This window comes from Lytechinus variegatus, chromosome 12 (genome assembly GCF_018143015.1).
Source record: "Lytechinus variegatus isolate NC3 chromosome 12, Lvar_3.0, whole genome shotgun sequence".
Lineage (NCBI taxonomy): Eukaryota > Metazoa > Echinodermata > Echinoidea > Temnopleuroida > Toxopneustidae > Lytechinus > Lytechinus variegatus.
Window position 1 is genome coordinate 3,080,077 of NC_054751.1, and position 27,315 is coordinate 3,107,391.

The following is a 27,315-nucleotide window of genomic DNA, read 5'->3' on the forward strand; positions in this document are numbered from 1 at the left end:
ATGTATCGTACTTTATGCCATCCCTAGGCTTGTGATATTGTATTAGATAGCAGATGTTGGCCTCCTTGTCTGTACGATCCATGAAAGTCGGAAGGGTTTAAAAAAATATATATTTATACTGCTGGCCTGTTTGATGAAGCATATAAGGCACAGGTAACATGTAGTTATTAATGGGAGTGGTGACATCTTGGATTTTTAGAATGTTACGCAAAAGCACTCTGCACTTGTTCTTCTCATTTAATGTAAACTTAAAGGTATGCATGAACATTTTTGAGTGTCAAGTTTTAATCAACATTAATTTTTGGTTAACCTTGTAGTGGTTTCCCAGATGTGGTCAACCTGGTGCAAACCATGTTATGATGGAATATAAATGAAATCGTTCTTCGTATTTCCCCATACAGTTGGCAGGATCTAGTGGCTAGCGGTGTGGTGGAGTACATCGACACCATGGAGGAGGAGACTGTCATGTTGGCGATGACACCTGATGATCTTCAGGAGAAAGGCATGGGGTACTGTTCAACCTACACCCATTGTGAGATTCATCCATCTATGATCTTAGGTGTCTGCGCTTCTATCATTCCATTCCCTGATCATAATCAGGTAGGTCAACTTTGATAAATAAGATTATTCTTTTATAGATACAATCAATCTTATGATCTAATGGGGTATTGTGCAACCCACATCAATCGTTCATCTATGATCCTGGGTGTATGTGCTTCTATCATTCCATTCCCTGATCATAATCAGGTAGGTTCCTTTTACGTTTAATAGAGACAATCAATCTTATGATCGAATGGGATAATGAGTAACCTCTGCCCCCTGTGAGATCGAGTAGATCTCTTTGTTCATGTGCATCCCTTTGTGTGCCAATTCTATTTTACATGAATTTGCAAATAGGCCCCATTGTGCATCTCCAGATCTATACCACTTCAAAGAAATTTAGATCTATAATAGATGTACAGCATGGTGTGTATGAAATTACTCTTTGTATCTAAAAATTAGGATTTTTTAGCTTCTGGATTACTCTTTTTACTTCCAAAGGTTGGCAGCTCTGCAAATGCATTTTTCTATTAGCATTTGGTTTCTTGTAACTTATAAATTTCAATTACTATCCCACCTGTGACTCATTCCTCTCAGTCTCCCCGTAACACCTACCAGTCTGCTATGGGTAAGCAAGCGATGGGTGTCTACATCACCAACTATCACGTACGTATGGATACCCTGGCTCACGTGCTCTACTACCCCCAGAAGCCGCTCACCACCACCCGATCCATGGAGTACCTTCGCTTCAGGGAACTGCCTGCTGGGATCAACTCGGTGGTTGCCATTGCCTCCTATACAGGATACAACCAGGAAGATTCTGTCATCCTGAATGCCAGCGCCATCGATAGAGGCTTCTTCAGGTGAGGTCATTTGACCTTCATTACGAAACTTTGTGTTTAAAAATGGATCTCATCTGACACCCCAATTTCAAATTCCAAGCTACTTTAACTCGCCCCCCCCCCCCCCCCGATATCAACAAGGAATGGTTATCCTTAAGGAAACAACCACACACTCTCCCAGATAATCCACCTTCCCCCAAGGAGAAGTGACCTTCATAAGGCCTGGCAGAGAGAGAGAGAGAGGGTGATTTTTTAAACTTATTGTTATTTCGGCAATTGTGGGTCATTTTGCATCGTTCAAAATTTCATGTCGATCTTCATCTAAATTCCGAATTGTTTTTAGATATGCTAATGTCCTAAAACAAATAGAATACAAATTCATTCTTTCAAGATTAATGTCAGCCAGGAAGCTCTGAAGAGTTTGTTTATACTATTACGTAACAAGGACAGCTGCAATCCCACTCCATGCTGTTCATCAGCCTGTTGTGGTGGCAGGCATCGGTTGTGGTGGCAGGCATCGGCTCTTATCAGCAGCAGCAGTCACTAAATCGACCCCGCCCCAGTTTAAACGCGAGAAATGCAACTTTCCCAAAAAACTGAAATTGGGGTGTCAATACCCCACTTGAGATCCCATTGACTAACACGCAAGGCATTATCAGCAGTCAGATGAACCCCACCCCAGTTTAAACGAGAGCTCTCCCAAAATCTGAAATTGGGGTTTCAAATACCCCACCTGAGGTCCCATTGACACAGCACGCAAGGCAATGGAGTTCCTGTGTTATAAGCTGGTGGGGTATTTTTTAAATACAGGATTCGCGTAATGTTTAGATGGTCAAGCTGTATTACATGTGTGGTATAAAAGTACACTAGTTGACTAATTTCCATCAATCTTCAGTCTTTGAATGTGCAAGAACATAGGTAAAGTACCATCCTAAAGTAAGAGCCACTAATATGCTTTTCACACTGCATTTTTTTTCCTTAACCCCTGGAAATAGGTGGGGCTAAGGGGGTTCTGAGCCCCACCAATTTCTCAGGGTTTAGCTTAGCCCACTTTGGTTTCACACTATGTTTTAGCAAAGTGGTCTAGCACAGTAAATATTACAGTACTATCTGGCCCTGCTAAAAAGCAAGGTTAGCTGGCTTATTGTGGTGCTAGCACCTCAATTGCAGTGCTAAGAGATGCAGTGTGAAACGAAACTGGGCTAAGAAAATGTGGGTTAAGCTTTGGCCAATCACAGAAGTCGAAATTGCACGTTCATCATGTGGTACGTGGCAAAAATCATCATTATTCGTGGGCTGTGTAAAAGTCCAGGATTCAGGCATTAACCCCAGCTAAGAAAATAGTATTGGGTTAAGAAAGACAGTGTGAAACCAAAAAAGAAGATAGTTTGTGGTTAAAGATAGTCTGGGTGAAGGATAGTATGGGGTTCAGGAAATGCAGTGTGAAAAGCTAGAATCCATTCTTATTGCTTTTATAGAATTTGAGAATTAGTAAGAGTACATGATAACTTAAATTTATAGACACTTTTAGCTGTTTATTTTACGACAGGGAGTCATTCTAATTGCAGTCATGTTTGACTTGAATGTTTTGAATTTGCTTTTGTTCCAGATCTGTTTTCTATCGGTCTTACAAAGATTCTGAATCCAAGTCGGTTGACAAAGATGAGCTGTTTGAGAAACCATCTCGGGAAACATGCCAAGGTAAGGTCTTTCTGATTTATTGCATTCAGTGCACTAGATGAAATGGTTTCAATGTAACAAGAGAATCTGCAAAATACTTGTGATAAAACTAAATATTCGTGCATATCACTAAAATTGTTAAAGATATGGAGATCTATGGATGGACATTTATTCTATATCTTTTGTTTTAGGAATGCGGAATGCAGTTTATGACAAGCTAGAAGAAGATGGAATCATTCCTCCAGGTACCAGGGTGTCTGGTGATGATGTCATCATTGGCAAGACGTGCACATTACCGGAGAATGAAGATGAGGTATGATAAGAATGTGATGTGGAGGCGGGTTGTAATGGTGGTCCTGCTTGAGGACATTAGAAGTAATAGTGGTAGTGATAATGATGATGGTGATGATCATGGTGATGATGGTGGTGTTGATGGTTATGATGATAGTGGTGATGATGGTGATGATGATGTTGATGATGATGATGGTTATGACTGTGATAGTGATAAAGTTGTTGTAGTGGTTTATAAAAATGATGATTGTGGTGCTGATTAGATGATTATGATGAATGTAATGATGATCTTCATAGTGATTTTGATGAAAATGATGATGCTACTGATGATGATAATATGAAGAAGGCGGAGGGCGCTGATTATCATGAAGATGCTATTACTGCTGTTGAAAGTGGTAGTACTCAGCTATGATTATGGAATGAATTAAAATAGTGCTATTTTTCAAAACAAAGCAAAGCACGTGCTCTCTTTCCTAAAAACATATTTTACTCCATTTTCTCTGTAATTTACCTCAGCTTGAAGGTACGAGTCGACGTTTCACCAAGCGAGATTGCAGTACTTTCATGAGATCTAGTGAGACTGGCATCATTGATCAGGTCATGGTCAGCATCAATCAAGATGGCTACAAGTTCTGTAAGATCAAGGTCAGTATTTTAAGCTGTTGTGTGTAGCAGTATTTTCAGCTTTTCCCATATAACTTAGATTGCAACTGATATGATTTCATTGTATGTAATACAGTAAAAAAAAAAGTGAAATATGATAATACAAATTAATTCTTCAGATAGAGTGTTATTTTGGGGGTGAAATTTGCATTACCAGTTGAGATGTAATAATATGAATTTTAACTAGACATTTAGCCTAGATCAGTACTTTCCAGAGCATATGTGGAGGGCTTCATGGTGTAGTGGATCTGACTCCCATCCTTTAATCAGAGGGACATGGGTTCAAATCCTACTGTATAAGTTAAGTTTCTTCAATAAGAAATTTATCCATATTGTGCTACACTCAACCCTATTGAGGCAAATGGAAACCTGGTGGAAATTTATTCCTTAACCCTATCTAGGCCGGGTATTTTGGGAGTTCCTATGCCCGGGGGGGGGGGGCCTCCCAGGCCCCCCCAAGATCTCGGCCGTCGACCGCGCGATCGCGTCGAAAATTGGCACGCGGGTTGTCTTGGACATAATCTCCAAGATTGTATAGTAATTTATTTCATGCGAATCGCTATTAAGTGATTATGTTAATTTGTGCGTATCTAGTATGCGAAATCATACTTTTTTATTTGAAATCAGGATAAAAGAGCATTGTAGATTAAATGCCTTGCTCACTTCCTAAATAAAGCTCCAAATGTACTAATTTTTGGTATAGAAACTCTTTGTGGTGTCCTTAGCAAGAATACATGAAAAAAATTGTGATATCAAATCATTTTCTTATGTATTATATTGTTTTTTGCAATTTCTTATGTATTTCTTTGTTTTTTTGACCTTTTGTTTTTCATTGTTTTTTCAATGAAATTTGTTAGGGACTCTTCTGTGATCATAAAAATCATAACATGAATAAATTTAGACTAGCAAAACTAAAAATAATCATACATTTATGAAGTTTGGTTGAAAACACAATTTGCATTGACTTTGTACATGAAATCACGTTTTTGAGCAATTTTCGGTCTGACATGCACTTACATAATGTTGCGTAATTTCGGAACCACGTACCCGGGTGACGCAAAATTGGTCTCAAAAGTTGCGCAAGACTTGAAAGTAAAAACTCAGCGAGCAGCGCGGTCAAAAAATTTCGCACGGCAAAAATATCGCGCAATTCGTTGGGGGGGGCCTCCGAGCCCCCCCCCCCCCCCCGGCCTAGATAGGGCCAAGACACAGATACGCCAAACAGCTGCCTTGCTAAAGCTAGGTGATATGCTGCATTATTGTTGAGTGCTTGGAGTCTTCTCCTTGTGTGCTTGACTCAGTTGGTAGAACATCCTTTTCTCAACCGGAAGGTCGGGAGTTCAAGCCTTGCGGTTAGTCAGAGAAAAAGATGGGAGTTGCTTCTACCCTGTTTTGCGTCCAGCAATTGAAGGGATAGAGCAACGTCAATCTGACGCGTGCTAAGTTTCTGCCGGGCCCACGATCAGTTGGGCAAAATGAATTTTTGGAGGATTTCTATTTCTGATTTCAGATTTGAACAATGAAAATGTGAATTTTCATTTTATCTTGTTTTCATCATGTTGTAGGTAAGATCTGTGAGAACACCTCAAATCGGAGATAAGTTTGCTAGTCGTCATGGTCAGAAAGGAACATGTGGAATCAAGTATAGAGTAGAGGTGAGTAGGGATACAACATATAAACCCAGTCAGGATTCTTTGAAAGTAGATTACTCTCTTCCTTACTCTCAACAGCCAAAACACAAAGAAATGATCCAGTAAGCCCTTTGTTCTGGCATGGTCATTGTATGGTTCTGGATCAGAAAGTAAAGTTGAGTGTAAACTGATGAAGAAGAATGCGACAGACACTGTACTCCCTCAAGTAGATATTACCATGAATCAATATTATTTCTCACTTGTATGGCCCGTATTCTGAACTCCAATTCATTTTAAAATTGTAGATTTTGACACCAATCTCTATGAATATAAGTTTGATTCATCGCATTGATACTCCAATCAATGATCACAAAAATGGATTCTCTCTTTATATTAAAGCATGAGGAAATCGCACAACAAACATAAGAAATAAAATTTGTGACATGCCATGAGCAAAGAAACATTCACCAATGATTTTATCAGAGATTGGAGAAACAATTTGGAAATTCTAATGTGATCGAGGATGTAGATTTGGCTTTTACACAGTTAACAGAGAAAATAACCAATGTACAGCCAATTTGGAACATGCCATAAATTATTGTTGGATTGTATCCTATTAATCTGTAGGATATGCCATTCACCTGTGAGGGTATCACTCCAGACATCATCATCAATCCCCACGCTATCCCGTCCCGTATGACCATTGGTCATTTAATCGAGTGCCTACAGGGTAAGGTGTCATCCAACAAGGGTGAGATAGGAGATGCCACGCCCTTCAACGACTCCGTCAACGTCCAGAAGATCTCAAATCTCCTCCACGAGTATGGCTACCACCAAAGAGGAAATGAGGTAGGAATATGGAAAGAATAGAGTGGGGGGGGTCCACAAAGATTTAAGAGTGACTTGAAGTCATACTTAAATGTTGATGGTCACATGAGTGATAATACAGTTCAATCTCATTGATTAAAGGTCAAGTCCACCCAGAAAAATGTTGATTTGAATCAATAGAGAAAAATGCATAACACTGAAAATTTCTTCAAAATCGGATGTAAAATAAGAAAGTTATGACATTTTAAAGTTTGATTTATTTTTCACGAAACAGTTATATACACAACTCAGTGATATGCAAATGAGAGAGTCGATGATGTCCATCACTATTTTTTGTTCTGTTCTTTATTGTTTGATTAGTATTGCGGTATTTACTAGTAATTTACCCAATTTATGGCCAGTACAAATACAAATCTGAGAAAGGACGCTTTTGTCTTATTTCTGTCAATGAAAATCCATTCTGTTTGGTTTTGCGGTATTCACAAGTAATTTATCCAATTGATTGCTTTCCTGCCGATAAATTAGTTAGCTTGTGTTTTTTATTGTTTCTTGTGTAGGTTCTCTTCTGTGGATTCACTGGACGTAAGATCAGCACACAGATCTTCCTTGGTCCCACCTATTACCAACGATTGAAACATATGGTTGATGACAAGATACACTCCAGAGCAAGAGGACCTGTACAGATCCTTAACAGACAGCCCATGGAAGGAAGATCACGGTGAGTGGATGGATGTTTACTTGAAAGGATATGGTATCCTCAAGATGGCAAAAAGATACTTGCTGAAATGTAGAGTTTAGGCAATCATTTCCAGGACCACAGGTCAAAGAGAGATAAATGATTATCTGCACACATTGGATCAATACTAATCAGGATAGGGAATTGGTCAGATATCGAGGGCCCAATGTTAAATACACACAGGATTTTTATAAAAAAATTCATGTGGTTGTATGTTGATTATATTAGAAAATATTTGTCATTTATGTGAGGTTGTGAAGGAATGTTGATTTTAGGTTGAAATCCCATTTCCCCATGTAATTATTGTATTAAAAGAAACTATTGGCAAGTGCGCCTGGACAATATAGAGATTGAGATAAAGGGTGGCCAATAAAAGTTGGCCTGTATATTGAATCCTCTACATAGGCACTTCTCTTCCACGAAAACTTCCATAATATGGTTTATAGAATAGACTTATTTAGGTTATGGAATTGATGAATGAGTAGACAAATATGTGAAAGGATAGAAAGATGAATGGATAAATGTATAAAAAGATATATAATTGCATTGGAGGATGATTAAATTGATGAATGAATAGATAACTGGTAATGAATATATATAAAAAAATTTGAGGCTTTGATTACATATTCATTTATTCTGTAGTATTACCATGCAGTAGAGCCAATTATGGGAAGAAATATGTAGATATATCAGTTTCATGATGTAACTTTCTATTTTCTATTCAGTGATGGCGGTCTTCGATTCGGTGAGATGGAACGTGATTGCCAGATCTCCCATGGTGCCGCTCAGTTCCTGCGTGAACGTCTGTTTGAGGTTTCAGATCCTTATCGGGTTCACGTCTGTAATTTCTGTGGTCTCATGGCCATTGCCAATTTGAGGAACAACACCTTCGAGTGCAGAGGGTGCAAGAACAAAACACAGGTACGCAAATAGGACATAAACAAAATGTCTTTGTTTTCACCTTTTCAACTTACCGGTACCCTTTTTCTGATGAAAATCCCAAATGTACAGAAGGGGAAGAGGAGGGGGGGGGGGATAAAGATCAATGATCACTCTTGACAACCTTTTCTTCAGTTCATACTAATATTTCAGAAATTCAGAAATACCCCTTTTTTGAAGAAAAAAAAATATTTTCCCTATTTTTTTATTTCAGGAGTTGGCAGTTATTTTGTGAGAGAAAGTTCCATTAATCAGACAATATTATCAATATTTTTTAATCTGAGATGTCATACACTATTTGCATATACATGTAGAACATGTAATTTGGTTGGACATTGAAATACTAAAAAAAGTCCTGTCTAGATGGTCATAAATGCCTCATATCTCAAAAGATTTATCTGCCTTCAACCTCCATTATTGATTGCTGGAGGCATTATGTGTTCAGGTTGTCTGTACGTTCATCCCTTTTTCATTATCATGATAACTATAAAACGTCATTTTGTCCAAGTATGCATCAGGCTTGACATTGATTTTTATATTTAGATGTAAGTATGTAAGTCAAAGTTCAAGGTAAAGTAATAACATAGCTGCAAACATTTTCTGTCTACAGCAAGGATAGCTTTCATGAAAATTCTTTCTTCCTTTCCATTTCAGATCTCTCAAGTCCGTTTGCCCTATGCCTGCAAGCTTCTCTTCCAAGAGCTCATGTCAATGTGCATCGCCCCTCGCATGATGGTCCTTCCTGCATAAGCTCACTGGCCTATATTCTGAATAAAGGTTTACCATTGTTTACATCCAGGATCAAACACGATTTACACCGCATGTTTACTATGATTCACATCAAAGTTTTACCACAGTTTACAGCCAGGCTTACCATGCGTTACATTCACATTTTTTATCCAGGATTAAATGTGGTTTTATGTTTACATCCTAGTTTTGCAATGTGTTTACATCTGAGTTGTACAACAAATTTACATCCAAATACAGGTACATGATAACCTTTGATAACGTACCAGTAGATAGAACAGTCCAAGTTCATTACTAATGGCATTCTAAAAAGCAATCTGAGGCCTGTATCACAAAGCTTAACATTTTTCTACAATTGATTGCATGGACTACAATCGTGAAAATCAAGCTTACGATTAATTGCTAACTTTTGTGTTTTGGGACCCTGAGGCCCAGTATCATAAAACGTTTTGTGATAACAAAGCTGATTGGCTGATAATAAATTTGATATAGAAATTGTGAATTGGTTATTATAACAAGTCTTTATGAAATGGGATCCTGATCTATGTGATAGAAGTTTGTAAAAAATATGATACAGTTAAGCAGGCTCTGTTGATAACCTTTGGTTACATACCAGTAGATAGAACAGTCCAAAGGCATTACTAATGCCATTCTGAACAGCAGTGCACAATATCTATAACAAGTTTGCTATCAGCCAATCAGATTGAAGCATTTCAGTAGCTTTTAACTGTTATTGCATATTTGTTATTATAATAGGCTTTATGAAACGGACCCCTGATCTTTGTGTAGAATTTGTAGAGTGTATTGATTGGATGCAACGTCTGTGGTATCTTCTCTCAATTGTTACAGATTTTTATGAAAAATGATTAAAATGTTGAATGTTCCATGAAATAGAAAGTGATTAAGCATCCACAGTTTTATTCATTTCAAGAAAATGCCTTTAGGATACCACACACCTTACAATTGATCTTGGATGTCATTCTGGAATAAAACTTAATAAAATTTAATTCAAATATTGAGACATAGATCATGTATCTTTTTCAAAGTTGTAAATCTCTCTATGAATACTATTGTTCAAGTTTCTGACTATCCTCACAATTCTTATTAGAATAAAAGCAAATAGAATATCTAGTTGTAATGATGTCATAGCAATTGTAAGATTGGCTACGATATGAAAGCTACTTTGCCTTTACTCTGAAATAAAGGTTTGCAATCACCTGATTGTTATACTAGTATTCTTACAGCTGATTTGAACCTCAAATAACAAGATCCTTTTCAATCAGATTTTTTCAGAAAATAAGGAAAATACAATTTTTGTTCCAAAATTAGATTGTGGACCAATCATAAGGTTTGTCTTGATCAGATCCCCATAGCATGAAACTTACTGTAATAGTACATTTTTCATCATTGGTAATTCCATGCAGACTTTGATTTTCATGAATGATTAATGTTATGTACCAAGCATGTAGGTTTGTGGGCAATATCATATTGGGAGTTTTCAGAAGCAGTATGAATCACCAGCATCTTTTAAAGAATGTGAATTATTATTTTTCCATTATGTTAAAAAATAAGCATGGATATAGATGTATGGTGCCCTTGAACAATAATTGTATTTATTTTCTTCTTTTAATTTATAATTTTGATAATAAATATCTTCATGGGTGACTGTGTGGGGGGCACCCCCCCCCCCCCCCACTTGAATTTGAATAGGAGAGCTTTGTCTCATCCCTGCCAAGTGAAAATTTTTTTGAAAAAAATCATTGTGCATGGATTTCTTTAATTGTATCGTTCAGAAATATGCTTTTCAAGTGTCTCTGAAGAGCGAGAGAAGAAAGGAAGGAATAATACTTACGGTCTTATGCTTGAAACATCCATAAATATATGATATTTTTCAGAAATTGTAAATACTGTTTTGTGTTTCAGTTCACCATTTCATTTTATTGCTATTAAGTGAAAAGTGAATTCAATTAAAGTGATGCTTTGTAAAAAAAATATATGTATTCACTTTTCTTGTGTTTATGATATCAGAGTCATGATCAGGGATATAATGTTTTCATTTGAATGTTTATGTGATCAGGGGCAGTGCAAGGAAGGTTTGATAGAGGGGACAAAATGACCTAAATGAGACGTCATAATTTTCTCAGTTAAATTATCGGTGGTTACAGAGTTACACAACGTGGAACTCATTTTTATACTACTCTTGGAACTTTCTTCCCTTTCCTCCTGTTTTTTCTTTCTCCCTTTTTTATCGTTTCTTATAAAATTATAGGGGGGCAGTCACAGGCACCGATCCAGGAGGGGGCCGAGCCGGCCACGGCCCCCCTATGTTTCAATAAACCTGCAGAAAAAAGTGTACTCTTTATCTTGATAGATACTATGAAAAAAAGAAAGATAAGAAAGAGGTATTATACCCATGATGTGTTATTTACAGCCTTGTAACGCCCGGCCCGACCCCGAAAGGAAACAAGAAAAAGGTGAGGGGAAGAATTGGAAAATAGACTTTATATATAGATTTTGGCTCTCGCATTGCCTGTGTAATAAATCCCATTCAAAAGGATTAAATGACACTTCATATATCCAGTTCTGAAATCAATTTGCACACAATATTTTAGCGCACACATCAAGCTTTCATTATTTTGTTTGATTTACACAAATTTTGTTATATCAAAATTTTCAGCTCGCGCTGCGCTCTCGTTTGATTTGTGAGATACCTATCCTCTTTGGAAATTCTTCCAAAATTTGTCAAAGTGCTCCTTTATCATGTCAGTATATCAAAAAATTAAGCTCGTGCTCGCATTTAATTGTTTGAGACACACAGCTTGTTCTTTTTATAAAAAACACGCTTAGACTCCAGTTTTCAGGTCGGCATATAAAAAAAATTGAGCTCACGCCTCGCACTCTCATTATTTAATTGGTGATACTTGTATCCTCTTCATTAATCACTAAAAACAGTCCCAATCGAGTCCCTTTTTACGTTACTAATAAAATTTCGGCTCGCGCTTTGCGCTTGCATTATTTAGTTGGTTACTTATCTTTGCTTATGATTATAAAAACTGCTCAGAATCTTCAGTTCTAAGGACATAAAATATCAAAGTATTTGATATTTACTTACTTAAAACTTAAGTCTTTAGTTAGGACTATCCATAAAAAAAAATCAAATTATAGCGGCCAATCGAGAAAATTGGTGATGAAAATATTTTCGCCCCCCCCCCATTGGTGAAAGCTGGATCCTCCCCTGCATCCATGCCCATTTCCTGTGGTGCTGCACCTGTATGTGGCACGTCATGAGGAACAGAAATTAAAGGAGATGTGAAAACGTGAATAAGAATATTATTTGTCAAGTTGCCCACTACAAGAGAGATTTTATCAAATATCTGAAGTGTATGTGCAGTACTAATATTTGATAGTAAGAATGTTAACAAATCTGCCACCAGTGATCTTTCATGCAATTTTTGGAAAGAGTTCCTCTTGCGACAGTCACCCAATTGAAATAAAAGATTGTCAAGACTTCCGGTTCACTCAACCTGCTTGCTGTCGCTAAAGGAACTCTTCCCTAATTTTCTTTCAACCCAAAAAGGATTTTCCTTTCAAACCTGACAAATCTTTAATACAAAATTTGCCACATCAAGACATGCTGTTCGGAATTTATGCAAAAGAAATTGGGGGCTGATTCAAGAATCTTAAAGCATAAAAAAGAATCCTCCCCCAAAATGAAAAGAAGAATTATCATAAAGCTCTATTATCAAAGAATAATGGAAGTAAGTGCCCTTTCCCCCTCACTATGTAGAAGTCATCAAATGCAGCATGGATTATAATAATGTGCTTCACTTCCTGGAAGTGTTAATTTTGATCACATCATAAATGTTTGGATCTGATATTTCTTTAATTGCCAATAAGTCTACACCCATTTCATCTAATTGTCTCATCTCACATGGTCCAATACTATTTCGTCTACATCAATTTTTCTACTAAACATTTGGTCTAATTGCAATTTAGGCAATTAAATTACATTTCTGTCTAATATACACTTCTACTAATACCACTTAGTTTAGGCTTTTGAAGCGATATGGGGTGTCTCTATCGGATCTGAAATTGGTATACATGGGCTTCATTCGTCCTTTTATGGAATATTGCACCCGATTTTTTAATGGTGGGCTTACAAAGAAACATGTAAGAAGTTAAGAGCAAATTAAAATAAGAGCTTGTAGAATCATGTTGGGCCCAAACTACACAGATTATGCCAGAGCTTGACTATCATGTGAAATTCCTACTCTGGAATACAGAAGGGAGAAACTCAGCCTGGATTTCGCAATGTCTTTAACCAAACATCCAACATTCAGTACCTGCTTACCTCCTCAAAAAAACTTAACCATCTATCTCCGACATACTCCTAGATATCAGCAATACAAATATAAGACAAATCGATTTCGCAATAGCCCCACACTATATTTCATAGATCTCCTGAATAAAGACATGCCCAATCAATAAACCCATTGCTCATTTGAAAGCAATACCAGCCTACTTGCAATGTCAAGTTATTTCATGAATGAGGAAATCAACTCTTATTTAATATCCATATATTTTTCTTGATCTTTTACAACTTATCTTGATCTTTTACAATCTTATTTTGATTTTATTATTCTTAATTTACCTTTTCCTCATTATCTTATGTACATGTATATAAAATTTCATTGCCTAGGTATTCTTGCCTATACACATATTTCTCATGTCAGTTTTTTTTACAAAGGTTACTGCTTTTTAATGTTTGAAATATGTAATGAGTCTTTTAATCGTTTTTTACTTTGTATACATGACCAATTCAGCAATTTGGCTGTGACTCATGTTTTTAATAAACCTTGAATTGAATTGAATAGTTGATATGAGGAAATGTTTATGAACCAAATTTTCATTTAGTAAGTCGAAGTATAAAGTAAGTAGACACTAGACCAACTGAGTATTAGACTAAATGAGAATTAGACTATTAGACCAAATGTAGTGTAGTCCAAATGGCAATTAGACCAACTCGATAGTAGCCCATGGGGTAATAGAGAAGTATAGAACAATGTCTATAGACCAAGTACATACATGTTACCCCTGCTGCAATGGAGAGAACAGTAAGGTCATAGCTGGCACACCTTGAGGAACCTTTATGTAAATTAAAAAAAAAAAAACCTTAATATATATTTTGATATGGCTAAATGAATGATTATATCCATGTATTTCCATATGATTTTGTTTCATTTTTTATTTCTAATGAGCAACCTCCATACTTGAAATATAATAGGCATGCATGCACCTTGGGCGAGCGCACTATTATCGGGGCACTTAATTACTATACTTCTGGTTATTTGAAAATCCATTTACAGGGCAGCTAGTGCATGATCATATTCTCTTGAAGCCTACCAAAAACATATATGCCCTATTCTTTTTTTTCAAGCTCTGTAATTTTTTTTTTATAATTGCATATTTTTTGTTTGCTTAATTGTTTTGTTTTAATTTTGCGCATTTGGCCATGAACTAAACCAGTCGTTTGACCTTATAGCTTATATGCCAAGGCCAGGCCCCCTTTTTTGTAAATTATTGTTGACTTCATCTCGGAACTCCATAGGTCATAGGTCATTTATGCCCAAATAGCTCTCCCATTAAAAAAAGAGATAAAAAATCATTGCATGGTCATGAATACTGCATGGCCGGGCGGCGTATTAATTCATGCAGGCCTAGAAATCAATAAATGTTGCCTCACGCGTAAAAAAAAATTCTAAATGAAGCAACTTAAGGACATATGCCTAAGACAAAGTGAAAAAAAATCCCTTCATGCCCCCCTCCCCTTCAAACCGGACCAATCTGCATGTTGCATTGCGCAATGCACTGTGCATTCGACCGTGTGCACAATACTTGAGAGAGTCCGACGAAACTTTCAGCCTGTCTCGCTTGGCAAACAGGCATTGAGCGGGATTCCAAACAACACTTCCCCTTAACATCCGGCCGAGCACGCGTCCTGGATTTGGATGGACGTCCGGTGATACGGCTAATCTCTTCATTCAACCTCGAATTAAGTCTGAACGAAACAGAACCGATTTAGACTCAATTTCTGACTGTCACATTGAAGACCGTTTGAAATATCTCCAAATTGGTTTTTCTTACACTTGTTAGGTAAGTTTATGGCACTTAACTCTCTGCATGATTACGAAAAAAGGCTGTTTCACAGGCACAGCCTCAGGGCGATTTTTTTTCTAGTTCTAGATTTAGATCTATGCTGAAAAATGTGATCGCCATCAATTTGATCTCTTGTGCCTGTGGGAGGAAAAGAAAAAGAAAGTTCAGGGGCCGATGGCCGCATGAGTAACAGACAATTAAAAAGGACAAGTTTGTAGATGCCAATAAAAAAAGAAAACATTTGCATATGATTAATAATACCGGTACATGGTAAGAATTGGCAAGCTAAACAAGATGCGATAACCTGTTTAAATGCCAAAATGGACTAGGCCTAGTCTGAGTGCAGTCAAAAGAGTCACACATTGACTTGCTAATGATTTTCATGTGTTTTTCATGGAATTTTTTGCTGTCCACAATACCCCTGCCACCCTTCCCTGTCAACGCAAGTAATGCATCTAATTTTGTGTGAAGCCAGGAGCAGCAATAGACATTCTATGGCAAGTTCCCCCAAGTCTGCAGTCCCCCTTGTCTGCACGATCCTAGTAAACTAAAGTCAGATACGCAATGATTGCAGACTTTACACATGCAATACAAAACTCAAAATGGTGGAAAAATAATGAATTTGGGGCTTTTTAATTTAACAGCCTCAAAATGCAGACATTCTCATCAAAATCCCTGAATCATGTGCAAAGTGAATTGGTACGCAGACATGGGATGCCATATTTTTTTAAATCTTAGAATGGCTGCCCAAAGTTTTTTTTAAAGAAAATCCTATATTTCTTTCATATTTGGTACACTTGCATTATGTTAGCGTGGATGTTTCTCCCAATGACATTTTGCTGACCTAACTATTCAGATTAACTGAAAGATTTTGAGAAATAAAAAAAGCTTAATTTATATCATTAGGTGGGCAGACTTGGTCTTTTGGGGATATCATCATACTTTGTTTGATCAATGAACAGGCTTAGTCCTACAACATCGTTGGAGTAAACTAAACTATAGGTCGTATACCGAAGTGGATTGCACCAGTGCGACAAGGGTGAGGGGTGTCCTTCTAGTAACCCCAAATGAATTGACTGGAAATCTTCTGTTTTGAATCTGTTAATAATGAGCGTACACTGCTGAGAGAAGGAGATCATGTCACTGTCATCAGCATGGCAGTGGTGTATCCAGCATCAACTTTGACAAAAAAATGTATGGGCCCATGCACAAGCATATTATTATTTACAGTCACAGATTGTCCCAAGACAATTGGGCCCATGAAATGCTCTAGTAGGATCTGATGCTGGATACGTGCCTGTTATGAAGTCCTATTGCCTGGCTTAGCTAGGGTCCTTTTTTTAAGTTTAAAGTTAATTTTTGTTGGATCTTAACTAATGCCTGCGTAAATGAAATTTCTGTTTGGGCTGGTCATATCATGCTGGTATAAATTTGGCCAATTTTTTTTCTTCACTTTATCGAAATGGTGCATTATGATTTTATATCTAAATCTTTGAAAATAATTTCACCTTTTACCCGAGATTCTGGACTAGTGCTGATGATTCTAGCAGTCGTGGTTCAAGTTCCAGGCCCCCATCCTCATTAGTTTGGTATCTTCATAGAAGTCTAGCTTGGATCAATAGAAAACAAGAAGAATTCTAAATTTATTAATAGATCTGTGCTTTTTTGTTGACAGGTTTTTAGCAGATCTTACCCAAAATTTGAACACAATTAGGATCTACAGTAAAGTCAAGCGTCTATTTCTGGCAAAATTCATTTGGCCTAATTTTATGCCCAACTACCTTCTATCTGTTGTTAAATGTGCCAAGTGCGAACTATAAGTGAACGTTTAGTCAAGTTTCTTGTATTTATTGGTGAAATTGACATCTGATTTTAATGGAATAAATGTTATTTTTTAATTTTGAACTGAAAAAGAAATTGATAATGATATCACATGTATATGATACTAGTCATTGAGACAAGTGAGGGATTCAAACCTGTGCCATTATGACAGTGAAGCAGAGAGGTTTCACCCAATGCCTTGATTAGACCACTCAACCAGCAACCGGAGCAATCGACGGCAGAATTAAGTGTTCTATAAAATGCAAAGGCTTTCTAGGAAATGTCTATATCATATATATTGCTAGTCAATCCATTGAGAAAAAAAAATGTTGGGGGACATGCAGTCACATGATCTGTATCAAGTTCAATGCCTACATTGCAGTTTTGCAGTTCCCAATGTCTATATTAAATATCTTTATTCCTTGTAACAAGGGCACCTTCAACAATGGCTCGTCTCGACCAGTGGCATGAAGACCGAGAGTTGGCAGTCGAGGTCTACGCATCTCTGTGCCATGAGGAGACCCGTATCCTACCCTTCCAAGCTAAATCTCCGCAGCTGAATCTTCGCCGTTTCCTGGTCGATTGGCTTGCCATTGTAAGCGAGAATTTGGATATCGAAAGCCCGGCTCGTCATCTAGCCGTTTATCTTCTGGATCGCACCATGGATAGGTTTACTGTCAGCGGTGAAGCATATTTACAGAGACTGGCTCTTGTCTGCCTTCTAATAGCAAGTATGTTTCCTCTGTGATAAGCATGGTTGTTCTCTTAATGAAAATAATTTTAACATCAGATACAGAGTATTCACCATGAGAGCATCTGATCCAAATTTATATGTCAATTTGGTGCAAAGGTTTACATCCAAACTCAAACATATCTTTTATCCAGTGTACACTCTTGATTCAAAGGTAAATAGTTCTCTGATCCAAAGTTTCAACTTTGATTCAGAGTTGAATATAATTTGAAAACTATGTGAAACTATCTCTCTCATTAAATTTCGTAGAGAGCTTTTTAATAGCGTTAAAGCTGATACATTTCTCAACTTTTAATTGCAGCAAGGAGTTTAATAGTTTCTTGAGATTTGACCGGATCCCCAAATTCCATGACAGAACGCATTTTAGGCAATGGAAGGTTGCCATCAACATCATAATGAGAAAATACATTTTTTCTGAGCTTCTTTCATTGTATTTTAAAGTGTGAGAGGTGAGGGTTTTTGGAACTCACCAATAATATAGTTCCTAATGGCAATGAAATATATTTTCAATCTTGAAAAAGTGCAGTGAGAAAGGTTTAGCCCACCTTGAAATTATCCTCCCAATAATCATATTTGTTTCATTTATCACACAAAGCCAAATTTGAAGAGAAGGAAGTCAAAGTGGTAAAACTGACCAATCTTGCCAACCAGATCAACACCGATGAAACGGCCAAGAAGGAATTCTTCCAAATGGAACTCCTGCTTCTGGATTTCTTTGATTGGAATGTCTCGGTCCCGACGGCACTCCACTTTGTAGACTACTTCTTAATGGATTCTATAGGCCCAAATGATCTTCATGGAGGCAAACCTCTCACAAACTTTGATGCCTTGATTTATCTGGAGAGATATGCACAATACTTCCTTGAGATTAGTTTACAAGGTAATCAAGATATATATTTTTTCATTGTAATCGAGCATTGAGCTGTAATACCAAATGCTCCCTTAGCGATGACATAGCAATCTTCTCTCTCTCTGCTGAAAACCTGTGTCTACCTTTCTTGTCATATATTTTCAGCAAGATTTTCCTTTTTCAAGAAATTATTAAGGCCAAAGTCTGAGTTGTGTAGTGTGACAATAACTCTTATAATTTGAATGTACTGCCAAGGGCGCCGGAAGCGGGGGGGGCAGGGGGGCACTTGCCCCCCAAAGAAAATTTTGGGGGGGCAAAACGAGATTTTGCCCACCCAATGTGCCCCCCTAAAAGTAGAAAAATTATATTATTTAAGGACAAAAGTAAACGATGAAGGCACTTTTCTGCCTAAGGATTGTCATTTCTTTTGTCAAAAATGAAAAAATTTCGCCCCTGACGGGGCACATCTTAGTAAGCCTTGCGTCTTTTGACGAACATGTCCCTCTGTGAAACATACCTTTGATAAGCCCCTTTTCCATCTTATTACAGTGTGATAACGTTTAACCTTTTAAACCCCCATTCCACAGAGAACAAGACCGCTGGAAGACCTTTGAAAGACCATGAATTTTAGTTGATCTTTCAGAGGTCTCTCAATGAACCTACAATAGTCTTTGAGGTCTTACACGAGTCCTGACCAATCTTTCAGTGGTCTTCGTGGTCTTCATGGGCTCCAAAACTTTTTGAAACGGTTCAAAACAGTCTTACAACGGTCTTACAGGAAAATTGTTTTTCAGTGGTCTTTCAGCAGTCTTTCAGCGGTCTTTCGATGAACTTATTCAAAGGTCTTCATAGTCTTTCATTGATCTTTCGGCAGTCTCTCAAGATTTTTGCGGAGATCACTGTAAGACTCAAGAGAGATTATTGAAAGATCATTGAAAGACCAGGCAAAGTCCATGGAAAGAATTCAGAAAGATCACTTATTGCATAAAATATCTCTGAAAGACCATTGAAAGATCTCGAGAGGACTAGTCTAAGACCAGTACGACAAAAAATATCCATCAGTCTTTCAGAGTTCTTTGAGGGGTCTTTCTGAGCCATTCACAGAGATGACAAATTTCATTGATCTTGAAAACCGCTGTAAGACCTCACCAATTTTAAGTCTTTCAGTGGTCTTTCAATGGTCTCCGTTCTGTGGAATGGGGGCCTATTAATGAATACATTTGTAAAAAATTTGCATGCTGGCTGTGTCGGCTAACAAACGCGCGGTCGCCCAGAAACGCTCAGACCGAGGTGGTGTTTCATCAATATTTTCGTCCGACAAGTTGTAAGATCTGACAACTTTCCTGTATTCTGATTGGTTGAGAAGCATCGTTACCATAGTAACTGTCGGATAAAACATGACTTGTCGGATAAAACGTCCTACAAGTCCTTTCATGAAACGCTCCCCGGACCCGATATCACCAACGCGCGTGAACGCTAGTTACTCGAGCAACATATGGAATCTGGAAATAGCTGTAAAACCGAAAAGTTTAAAGAGTTATATGAGGCTTGAGTAGTTGCTTATTGGATAAATGAGAAGATGCTAGCTTGAGTCGGCGAATGGAGTGCAGAGCAGGAGTACTCATCTATCAACTTATCAAGCCTCTTCTTCAACCTTTTCTGGTTTACTGTCTTTATCAGGACTACGCTCGTTTGAACAAAAAATTACTCGACTATTTACTGTCTACTTCCTCCTATCAATTTCACTTCTTCATCTATCCACTTTTTTCGAAAACTCCACATGGTGTACCGTCAACCACATCCGCTGTTGGAATGTAATTGTTTTCTTCTAAATAATGTTACATAATGTACATTATGAACTGCCGTAGTTTGTTAGTTCATGATTATTTACAAATGAATATTTCCTGGAATTTGGTATTCATCATTTCCTAGTTATGGTCACATTTTCCCCAGAAAATATGTAAAGAAAAAAAGAAGATTTTGAAGGGGTCATCCAAAAGTGCTTCCCAGCCATACAAAACATGAAAGGAAACACATAAATCGAGTAATGTTTTAAATTTTCAGAATAGTTTTAAATTGTTAGACAATAATTAAGCAGGTCATATTTCTTTTTCCTCCAGTTACAAAATATGAAACGTGTTGCCTATGCATGGATAATCAGGGACTCTCTCCAATGCTGAGGTCAGAAATGATTTAAATAGAATGGGGATTTAAGCGCTTATCGTCGTCTGCCACGTCAGAACAGTATGGCATTTTGAATTTAAAAAGACATTCATTAGAATGTATTTTGTTTCTGTTGTTGCGCTTCTTCTGCTTAATACACCCCTTGAAACTTATGATAATTGTGCTCTCTCGCGTCGTCCGTGTATGTACATAAATATTTCTGAAAGGATATTGCATGAAAAATGTAATTTCTGGTATTTTGAGTCAATATAAGCGTATTACGTAATTTAATTGATCAGACACGAAAACCACATTCCGAATTAAGCGATCATTTTGCGCGTAGATTTCATAGGTTCTCATAAACTCTGAGTATAGTCTTTCGTAGTGAATTCTATGTTTAATTCTCAAGATATTTATTTTTGAATTCTCTTAGAAACGTAACTTTTAAACTCCATTTTTACACAAAGTCCTTACCGTGGGGGGGGGCCACGCCCTCTCCCCCTCGATCGCTTCGGTATATTGTGCCCCCTTCGGGATTTTGCCCCCCAAAAAACTGAAAGTGTTCCGGCGCGCCTGTGTACTGCATAACAATATTTTAAGAATGCTGTAAATGCTACACTCTCATTAATGCTTATTCCAAATGATAAATGGGAATGGTCATTTGAGAAAAGTTGCTCAAGAGCTCGCTTTGAACTTAGTATTTTCAAGGAGAGCACAGTCGCGGTAAAGAAAATTATCGGCTTTACTGAAACTATTCACTGGAACATTTTGAGAGAAAAAATGTTTCACTAGAAAGTTGAAGATAATTTCATTGGCTTTTTTACTCTAGATACATTAGAATATTTTGTTGGAAATAATGATCAAGTATTTGGTAGATAATGCCTAATTGTATTGATGCAATCCTGGTATATAATGTTCAAAGCCTACTGCTTAGAAAAAAAACTGCATAGCTATAATCATACTGTATTCAAATAACAAATTTCCTTTATTTGTAGAGTAGATATTCAACTTTTTATAGACAGTTTTTTTAATTTATCTCAATGGCCATGACTGTGGATGCCCTGTTGAGTGGCCTTGATGCCCCCCCCCCCCCCCCCCCCCCCCCGTCATCGGCCTTGGAGATTTGATGTGCCCTTAAATGGATTATCCTACATGTATCTATGCTGTAATATAGAAATCGGTCCTGGTAGTAATTGGCTCTCTGGAAAGTGGCCTTTCCTGAAAAATATTGAAATAAAAGACATGCATAGAAATCAAATTTGTAACATGTTCATGAAGAAAAGAGGAGTCAATGAAGAAGGAAAAAAGATGATCAGTGAGAAGGGTATCCTATTGTACTCACTTCCTGACCCCCCCCCCCCCCCCATTCAGAGTTCATGGCCTTGCTACTCAGTGGCTTATTGTGTTTATATCCTGTCTCTTTTCATTGAGAGGGGCCTTGATTGCTTTTATTGATTTTTGGGGGATCTTAAGAAGTTTACATTATACCCATATTATCATGCAAGTGTGGTATTTGCAGCTTAAAGCCTTAATTGTATAACACCTACTTGCAGACTTTTATAATCTGGGATCCAGTTGCTTCTTGATTTATCCCCATCTTATTCTAAAATATTTTTCCTCCTAAAAATCAAGAAATGTGATAAGGTGATGAATGTCAGGATAATGGGTGAAAGAGCTTTAAAAATGCCCTTGATTTTCTCTTGAATTTCCTCTTCTATGAGAAAATGATCACATCCAAAAGCCCTGCGAGTATGGAATGTAAATGTACACTGTAAAGTGAGTTTGCCACCTCAAAGAAATAAAAAGAAAAATACTATTTGAAAATACTGATGAATTTAATGAGCATGGAATGTGATGTTCATGTGAGTGCATGCATGATGGGCAGTGTTCTAGCTAGACCCATTTTTGTGGTGGTCGCTACTGTATTTCACAGCATTTTAAGTTTTTTCCAGGCCAAGTTAGTGGACTTAAAGGGCTGGTCTGGGCTGAAAGTATTTATTGCTTAATAAATGGAGTAGAGTTCACTGAGCAAAATGCTGAAAATTTCATCAAAATCGGATAACAAATAACAAACTTATTGAATTTTAAAGGTTAGCAATATCTTGTGAAAACAGTGGTCATGAATATTCATTAGGTGGCCTGATGCTGTCACATCTCCACTTGTTCTTTTGTATTTAAAATTAGGTTCATCCAAATTTTTCCTCCAAGAACTTGAAAAATTGGATTGACAACTGATTTAGTGCATTAGATATTTATTGCTGCCACTTATTTCATTACGAGGGAAACATAGTGTATTATTCACACAAGTATGATATAATGAAAAAATATGATTTCATGTAATAACATAAGAAAACGGAACTTTAGTGGAAATGTGACATCATCAGCCAACCTAATGAATATTCATGACAGCTGTTTTCACAAAATATTGCTAAATTTTAAGCTTCAATAACTTTGTTTTTTATCCAATTTTGATGAAATTTTCAGCATTTTGCTCAGTGAATTCTACTCTATCTATTAAGATATAAATCCTGGACCATCCCTTCAAAGCAAAAAGTGAAGAAACATCAATATAATACAATCTGATATCTTTGAAAATAAACTAATATTTATCAATTATAAGGAAGTTTGATGTAAATCATGCAAATAAATTAAAGGTGAAATGAATGCAAGTTTAATTCTTCTAAAGTTGCAAGGTATTTGAAACACTTTTTTATTGAAATTATAGTGGTGGACGGCCACAGCCGTCCACTGCAGCTGTAACACTGATGAGTGCGAGTGAGTTATTGGACTTTCCTTGAATGTACGGTTCCGGTATAATCCTCAAACAGCCTATGTGCATATCGATGGTGCCAGAGAAAATACATGTAGGACATCCAAGTTATTTAGAAAAGATTTGAATTATTTGAATGTCAAGTAGAATGAAAAGAATACTGATTGTCTTACATGTACTCTCAGATGGAATGTAAGCATAAAGTGTTCTACCCCCGTCACTTGTTTTGTCAGAACACTGGAATGGGAAATACATCACAAGAATCCATAAATTTGCTTCATACAGATTCTAATGTCTGGCATATAGTAGAGAATTCGTCCAGTTCTTATTATTATTCACATTACATGTAGTTCTGAAGATTAATAGTGAGTCTTCAAATGTTTAAATTGCATAATGTCAATGACATTATCATGACAGTCATTGCCTAGTTTATCTACATGTACATTGTTTCAATTTTAGTGAAGAATAATAGTGAGTTGTTAAATATATAAATGGTGCTTTGTCCTCAATTGCAATTAATTTCCCTTTCAAAATTAAAAATACAATTAAAAAAAATACTAAAATGTAATTAGTTACGTAATTGAGCCCAGTCTTGTTTTTATGATTGCGTATTGTTATCATAACAAATATCACTTGGATTTCTTCATGCTCCAGATCACACATTCTCCACATTACAACCGTCCTTGGTAGCAGCAATCTGTATAGCAGCATCTCGTATATGCCTTCAACTCTCACCAACCTGGACAAACCAACTTAAAAAACTCACCAAGTACTCCTGGGAACAGATCTCCCCTTTCATTGAGACCATGCTCAAGTAAGTACAAGGGATGTCGATAGAGTGCTTGTTAGGCATGGGACAAACACCCTTTTTGTCATTCGATTGCTGCCAGGGTAAACAATCAAATAGTTTGAACAATGAAGATTGCTAGATCATCAGAAATCATGAAATTTTTTCAAAATAACTAAAGAACTGTTTGGTGAATGAACTTAAAACCTGGTTCGTTATTGGAGAGCCGTTCTGATGAGATCCTAGGGTCAAAGATCACTGAAGTAATTAAATTTACCATTCTGGTTGTAACTAAAGAACTGTTTGAGGGGTTAACTTTAAACTATTTTAAAGGTTCCATTGCTCAATGTGCTGCTTAAACTTAATTTTTCTTGAGATTCTTGCTTCATGATATTAGATAAATCAAATCTAGAGATATTGAAGTATTAGATTATGCAACAACACATTAAGTCCAGTCCCTAGTGTCAATTGAGTTTTAAAAAAATTGAATGTGAAAACAGTGAATTGTCAGTGAGAAAACGATGAAACAATTTTCCACAAGTACATGTAAGAAATATTTCATTTTTGTTCACCTTTATTTACTATTCCATTGCTTTCAGAGCACATGAATCAGATGAAAAGGCTGCCAAACGCAACACCACAGTGAGTAAGAAGACACACCATGGGTATGTCACCAGTACCCCTGCCAGTGCTCCTACTACGAGTATACCAATACAACCAACGGCTTGTTAGCCTAGGATGCGGATGGTGTCCAGATGGCAGCCTTCTTGATAGTAGAGCGACTGTACACTGCTTGAATGCTGAGAAAGGACAACATGGTGATATCAAGGAATCGTTGTGTCACTTTACATCACACCATTGCATGTGCTGGTATTGTTTTGCTCTCGACCTGATGACACAACAATGGTCAACATGGTCCAAGCTTCTGTAGATGACCAAAGGACGAACTCTTCGAGAAGCTTCGGGATGGATGATCAACTGCTACACCTTCCTGGAGATGTGTACCTTCCAGACATACATGTACATGTAGTATAAATTTGATGGAAGTGTACTGTATGGATTAAGGTTAACATGTTCGTATAGATTATGCTATGACTGAACTTTGGAATGGATGATCATTGGCAGTACCTCTCAAGAGTCAGTCACAAACCTTCCTTTAATTTGGTAGGAGTTTGCTGTATGAAGGAAGGTTGTACCATGAAGAATTATCTAGTCTTCTTCACACATGCGTAAGGTACATGCATCTGTAGCTTTGAATGGAATCCTTGTTTATAGTGTCTTATAAAATTCTCTCATTTCACCATCAATGAATGGGTATTGGGAGATATGGTGGTAAATCCTGCCTGCGGCACAGCTGAGAACATTACTGTTAAGTATAACCATTGATTTACTCTTTATGATCAGGCTGAAACTGGCTGAAATTCATGGGAATTCTGTTGTTGCAGTTTGATCAGGTTCTGACAAAGTACTATTTTTCCTGTTAGATTATATTTTTAAGGTTATATCACTGCTAAAACCAACTCCTGTGTAACTCAGTTGGAGTCTTAACTCTTAACAGAATGTGCCATTGTTAAGGACAAACTTCTATGCAGGCATGCTGTACGTAACAATTTTAAAGTTAAACAGGGTCAGGTTTGAAAGTATGTACAACATATCATTTAAATGTTTGTGCATTGTTTAGTGGTGTACACACCATAAAAAGAGTCTTGCAGCTTTAATATTGTTGAAACCAAAGAATACATCTATTTATGCTGTAAGGTTGGCATTCCGATTGTATGCAGAAGCAACTTACACGGCTCATGTTAACGTAGATGCTTATATATGTGTTAACATAAGTATACAGATGTTTTGGTTTTCATATTGCTTTCAAAGAAAAATTGCCGTTTAATCTTGTTGATTTATTTATTTTTCTACACCCAACAATTTATGTGTGTGATATGTACCAGTCAGTGTTCAAATCATGTTTTGTTTATAATTGTCTTTCAAAAAAACGATCAAGCAGCTTGATTATATGCAAATAATATTCATGGGTGCAATGGACAAAATACTTTATGAGGTGAAAGATGAAATGTTTCATTCAATGGGGCCTAGCAGAGTTGAATGAATCATTCATTTCATCTTTCATCGAATGAAGTATTCTATCCATTGATCGAATGAACATTATTTGTTTTATATTACACCTAAAAATAGATTCTTGTCATTTGGCATTTATAAATTTGAATGTGAAAGTGCATTCAATGCGAACGCGCTCTTTTGATTGTCACAAACATACAAACACACATATTGTAAACACAAGTGTTTTTTTTTGTACTGCTGGTGGCCTTGGCGAGCACGTGCAATTGACAAAATCATATGGATCCTAAATTGCATGATAAATGGATCCAAAATGGTTTACATCATTTTAAAATCTGCTGAATGATTGACATCAAACAACCAGTCAAATGACAATGATCTATCCAGGTGTCATATAATCAAAATTATGCAATACACATTACAGGGAGTAAGACAGAGAAGCAAAGAATTGAAGGATTATATTCTTTATTCTGTTAATGAAACAAAATCTTTCATAAATGATAAGATGGACAGTATTCATACTACATGTAGGTGAAGACAGGTAATAATATTGTAATTACTTGCTAGTATTAGAAATTAAGAGCCAAGTGATGTGTGGAATGGTACTCATATGGCTCAGCAAATGATGTCAGAGATATTCCACGAGTTATGGCCAATATTCCATAAAATAAAGCTACCCCCCCAAAAAAAAAAGATATTATTATTAAGAAAATGATGTCAGTTCACACACTCAGTTGACAGAACCCCACCATCACATCACAGAAATGTGACTTTTATTCATAGATTTGTTATATCATTTAGTATTACTGCCATCGTATTTGCATTGCCTATTGCATGTGTTGTTTATTTCTCACATTTACGTTTTGTACATGTGCTTATGTCAGATACTGGTGCTACGTGCAATACGATCTCATATTGCAGAGACTCTCCGAAAGTTTTAGACACCCTATAGAGATAATATTCATCAGCAATATTGAATACTCACTGCATCAATTCTGTAAATACCCAGCTGAAGTATATGTATATATATATTTTATGCATCAGAAA

General features: G+C 36.8%; 2 protein-coding genes across 2 annotated transcripts in view; both read left to right on the forward strand.

The window, feature by feature from the left end:
* Positions 1 to 9,551, forward strand: part of LOC121425666 (DNA-directed RNA polymerase II subunit RPB2) — a 35,556-nt gene extending 26,005 nt beyond the window's left edge. Inside the window, exons 14-23 of the mRNA XM_041621818.1 lie at positions 402 to 600; positions 1,138 to 1,403; positions 2,992 to 3,083; positions 3,254 to 3,375; positions 3,870 to 3,998; positions 5,582 to 5,671; positions 6,275 to 6,496; positions 7,033 to 7,193; positions 7,937 to 8,132; positions 8,805 to 9,551. Of these exons, the coding sequence (XP_041477752.1) occupies positions 402 to 600; positions 1,138 to 1,403; positions 2,992 to 3,083; positions 3,254 to 3,375; positions 3,870 to 3,998; positions 5,582 to 5,671; positions 6,275 to 6,496; positions 7,033 to 7,193; positions 7,937 to 8,132; positions 8,805 to 8,900 (1,573 nt within the window). The 3' untranslated portion in view covers positions 8,901 to 9,551. The remainder of the gene's footprint in view (positions 1 to 401; positions 601 to 1,137; positions 1,404 to 2,991; positions 3,084 to 3,253; positions 3,376 to 3,869; positions 3,999 to 5,581; positions 5,672 to 6,274; positions 6,497 to 7,032; positions 7,194 to 7,936; positions 8,133 to 8,804) is intronic.
* A 5,242-nt stretch (positions 9,552 to 14,793) lies between these two features.
* Positions 14,794 to 26,756, forward strand: LOC121425323 (cyclin-J-like). The gene is made up of 5 exons (XM_041621351.1): positions 14,794 to 15,050; positions 17,307 to 17,605; positions 18,221 to 18,505; positions 24,063 to 24,222; positions 24,795 to 26,756. Exons 2-5 carry the CDS (start codon positions 17,320 to 17,322, stop codon positions 24,925 to 24,927), a joined length of 864 nt encoding a protein of 287 aa, XP_041477285.1. The 5' UTR covers positions 14,794 to 15,050; positions 17,307 to 17,319; the 3' UTR covers positions 24,928 to 26,756.
* The last annotated feature ends 559 nt before the right edge of the window (positions 26,757 to 27,315 follow it).